The sequence below is a fragment of the Pygoscelis adeliae genome, unplaced genomic scaffold (genome assembly GCF_000699105.1).
Source record: "Pygoscelis adeliae isolate BGI_AS28 unplaced genomic scaffold, ASM69910v1 Scaffold4, whole genome shotgun sequence".
Taxonomy (NCBI): Eukaryota; Metazoa; Chordata; class Aves; order Sphenisciformes; family Spheniscidae; genus Pygoscelis; species Pygoscelis adeliae.
Window position 1 is genome coordinate 11,600,549 of NW_008824986.1, and position 3,837 is coordinate 11,604,385.

General features: G+C 38.6%; 1 protein-coding gene across 2 annotated transcripts in view; it reads left to right on the forward strand.

The window, feature by feature from the left end:
- The first annotated feature begins 781 nt into the window (after nt 1-781).
- The window catches only part of ATE1 (arginyltransferase 1), an 86,544-nt gene continuing 83,488 nt past the window's right edge, over nt 782-3,837 (forward strand). For both annotated transcript variants that reach the window (XM_009325894.1, XM_009325893.1), the window contains exons 1-4: nt 782-843; nt 1,195-1,257; nt 1,985-2,088; nt 2,913-3,185. In XM_009325894.1, the coding sequence (XP_009324169.1) occupies nt 782-843; nt 1,195-1,257; nt 1,985-2,088; nt 2,913-3,185 (502 nt within the window). The remainder of the gene's footprint in view (nt 844-1,194; nt 1,258-1,984; nt 2,089-2,912; nt 3,186-3,837) is intronic.

Consider the following 3,837-nt stretch of genomic DNA (forward strand, 5'->3'; position numbering starts at 1 on the left):
TGTGGTCTGGTTTTATAGGAGTACTTCTCCAGTCAAGGGGCAAACCGTCAAAAATAACGGGAAAGCTTTGTAAAGGATGAAATGTTTTAATTATTGCTATCATAACGTATGCACCCTAACTAAGAACGTAGTTAGGATCTCGCCCTAAGTGTTCTCTTGGTACAGTTCTACTTCTCAGGTGCAACTGCCCTGCCTGACCCTGCGGCGACAGTCTGGATTAACTCGTAGATAAGAGCGTCTGCCCGGCAAGGCTCGATGGCTCTAAAGCTGTGGCTAGACAAGTTTTGCTTAGGCCAGCTCAACGGGAAGTGGATTATATTCTTTTGCCTGGTGAAGAGGTGACAGTCCCTGAGCTCCGCTCGGCTTGGTAGCCGCCTGGGCTGTTGCTCTCTGAGGGGGTCCCTGGAATGGTCTGTGTCAGCTTCAGCCCCTCTCAGAAGAGTTCTGGCCCTGTGTTTCCGACTGATTTTAACAAAATTAAGGAACAATTTTATGTTATTTTGTTGGTGTATCTCTGGGAAAGATAGCAGGTGGAGAGGAAAACTTTTAACTTGTACGATCAGAGCAATATAGTTGATTGCATCCCACTTTTTTTACACTTAATGTGGGTGTTGAAATCAGTAATTTACAAGATTTATGAATATGCCAAATCCTTGAAAGACATTTGTTTGAAAGTCACTGTCGGCTACTCGGATTTACAGTAATATTTCTGTAGAACTTGTTGTATTTTAAAGCATTACTGCGGTCAGTCAAGTGTGTTACTGTATTACTTATTTCAGGTATGTGGGCACATTCAATGACAGTTCAAGATTACCAGGATCTCATAGACAGAGGATGGCGAAGGTAAATTTAAAAAGAAAATACAAAGCCGTGTTGTCAGTTTAGATACAATTTAGAATCCAGATTTAAAATTTAGAGCTGTGGAAACAGTTAACTAGCTTCCATAAGTAATTGAAATAGAACTATTTGTCCAATGCTCTGCAACTTTTTGTAACATGACACTGTCGAACAGGAAGATATTCAGTTGTTTTAGCAGGATAGCAGTATAGCAGCAAAAAGCTGAAGAACTTGCATCTTGACTTCTGTTACTCATCATGTAATATTTTTGTATTATTTTAACAAAAAAGGTTGGTCTTCCATTTATTTTGTAGTATAAGCAACAAAAAATCAATACATATTTATTATTATTTCTAGAAGTGGAAAATATGTCTACAAACCTATCATGAATCAAACGTGTTGTCCTCAATATACAATAAGGTAAGAAGCTCAAAATATACTACTGTAAGTGATTTGACTGCTTCAGATATGTTCAACCATTTGTGTTTACTGCTTTAAATACAGAATACTTGAAATATCTACTTTTAATGATACTTTGAATACTAAACATATGTTGTTGGGTTTGTGCACAGGCACATCAGCGGCTCAGTCATGTTTTCCTGTAAGCAACCTGCGAAGTCTGTACCCTTGCCTTTTGCTTCTGGGTTGCAATCCAAAGCAAGAGTCCTATGATTGCTCACTGGTTGCAGGTGAACCAGTATGTCTGTATCCCACAAACACTGCTTTAGTAGCCCAAATAAGAGAGGTTGTCTGTTGAATAGGTATGAATAATTCTAGATATGCTTTTCTGGCATTAGTAGTTAGTATCAATGCTGTATCTGTAAGATGGATAAGTGAAAAATTCTAGTGTATTAGCCTCCTAGGAAAGCTTTTTACGCAGTGCTTGAGGTCACCCTGGCATATTTTAGTGATTATAGTGATATACACACAAAACATGTCATAAAGAATGATATTATGCAATACAAGGCAACATAATTTTATTAACTCAAAAGTGTTGATAAAATATTTGACCACTTAATATAGGGAAACTTAAGAAATATTTAGAAAATACATATATAGTGTAATTTTTTTAAAGTGGTTCCTTAACATTTTTTTTTTTTTTAATAATCTTTCACAAAAGAAACGGTCATAATTTTTTCTTTTTAAGGTGCCAGGCTTTGTGTTTTCAGACCTCCAAATCTCACAAGAAAGTTCTAAAGAAGATGTTGAAATTTATTTCCAAAGGAGATATTTCGAAAGTAGTGAGTGAAGGTAAGAGATTCTTAGTGTTTGAAAACCAATACTGATGTTTGAAAGGAGGATCAAGTACCTGCTTAGAGTGATCGAATGGCAAATATGCTTTGATTTTTGTATATAGACCCCTTTATAAAGGTCTGGGTAGGTTGTGTCTTTACAGTGTGTTTTGAATCAAGAGGACTATGTAGCCCCGAGACCAACTTGTGCAGCTGACTTGCTCTATTGAAGAATATGTTTCCTTACCTTTTGCATAGACCAGCTTATCTGGTCATCTCTGGGTATGTGCTTACTTTCTAGCTGGGTGCCGTAGAGCATTAGACCCTGTTTTTACCTCTGTCATGGAAGTGATAATCTGGAGAGGACTAAGCAGGACTGGGTGGCAGAGAAAAGGAAGAGCAAGCAGGGAAAGGAGAGTTTTTCTTCCAGGTGATCGAACAGTCACGCCCCATTTATCCAACACCAGAACCAGCTATTCTCAGTTGTGGTGGAACTTGTTGCGTTGGTTCTGAATCATTATGATTTGCCTCTTGTGTGTGTGTGTTAGGTTTTTTGGATCTTCGTTGTTGTTGTTGTTTGTTTGAAGTTATGGCATGAGATTAGTTGACTGCCTCATTTTAGTGGAGAAAATAAAACTGTTCCCATAAATGAGTTGGTGCTAGTAATTCAGGGTCATAAAGGAAGTTTTCCATTTTCAGACTATTGCAAACAGTCACTTTATCTGTTGGAAAACGGTTGTAAAATTGGAAATGAATTAATTTAATATTAATGTCAATTGTGCAAAGTGTGAGCTGCGGTTATACAGAGGGAAATTCACTCATGCAGTTTTTAATTATTTACAGAAGAGCCTATGGATTCCCATATAGAGGATGTGGTCGCATGCGATTTTGCATACAAAAGTGAATCTCATGTCAGTCAGTCTGAACTGACTCCCTTGAGTGTGGATCACACCGAGAGAGTGGAGAATGAAGATAAGGACACAGGAGTAACAGAAGAAGAGGTGAATGTGCAGAAGGTGGAATCGGGTTCTCTTCAGATATGTGCGGATAAAGACACACCAGTCCCTGGAGAACCATCACATCCAGCTAAAATTGTTCATGCACCACCTAAACCAGGTAGTCAAATTTCTGGTAGTAATTGAAATATACTGTCATGATTTTGCATGTTGTTGAAGTCCTCCTTTTTATCTTGCCTAGTAAACTGTTTCTTTTTATTCCCTATACTCTTACCAATTTATGGAATTATAGTGTATAAATTGAGAGGTGCTGCGTGTTACTTTTCTTAGTTTTTCCTGAAAGTTGCATTGATTTTCATTATATTCTTTTTTTTTTTTTTGTTTAGTTATTGAGAATATGTATCTACAGCTGATAGTTTTCTGTAAGCTATTTAGATTGCAGTCAGATAGGTCAAGGTGATTGAATCTCATCAGACATTGGGACCAGTTTCCAGTTTGGGATACTTTTGCGTGCAGAATAAGAGTACATCCAGCTTTCCCTTTCTTCTATACGATGCGGTGACTCAGGCTTTATGTACCTTGGGGGTATGGTTCATAGAATCATAGATTATTACCCTCAGTAAGTTTGCAGACGACACCAAGTTGGGCGGCAGTGTTGATCTGCTCGAGGGTAGGAAGGCTCTGCAGAGGGACCTGGACAGGCTGGATTGATGGGCCGAGGCCAACTGTATGAGATTCAACAAGGCCAAGTTCCGGGTCCTGCACTTCGGCCACAACAACCCCATGCAGCGCTACAGGCTTGGGGAAGAGTG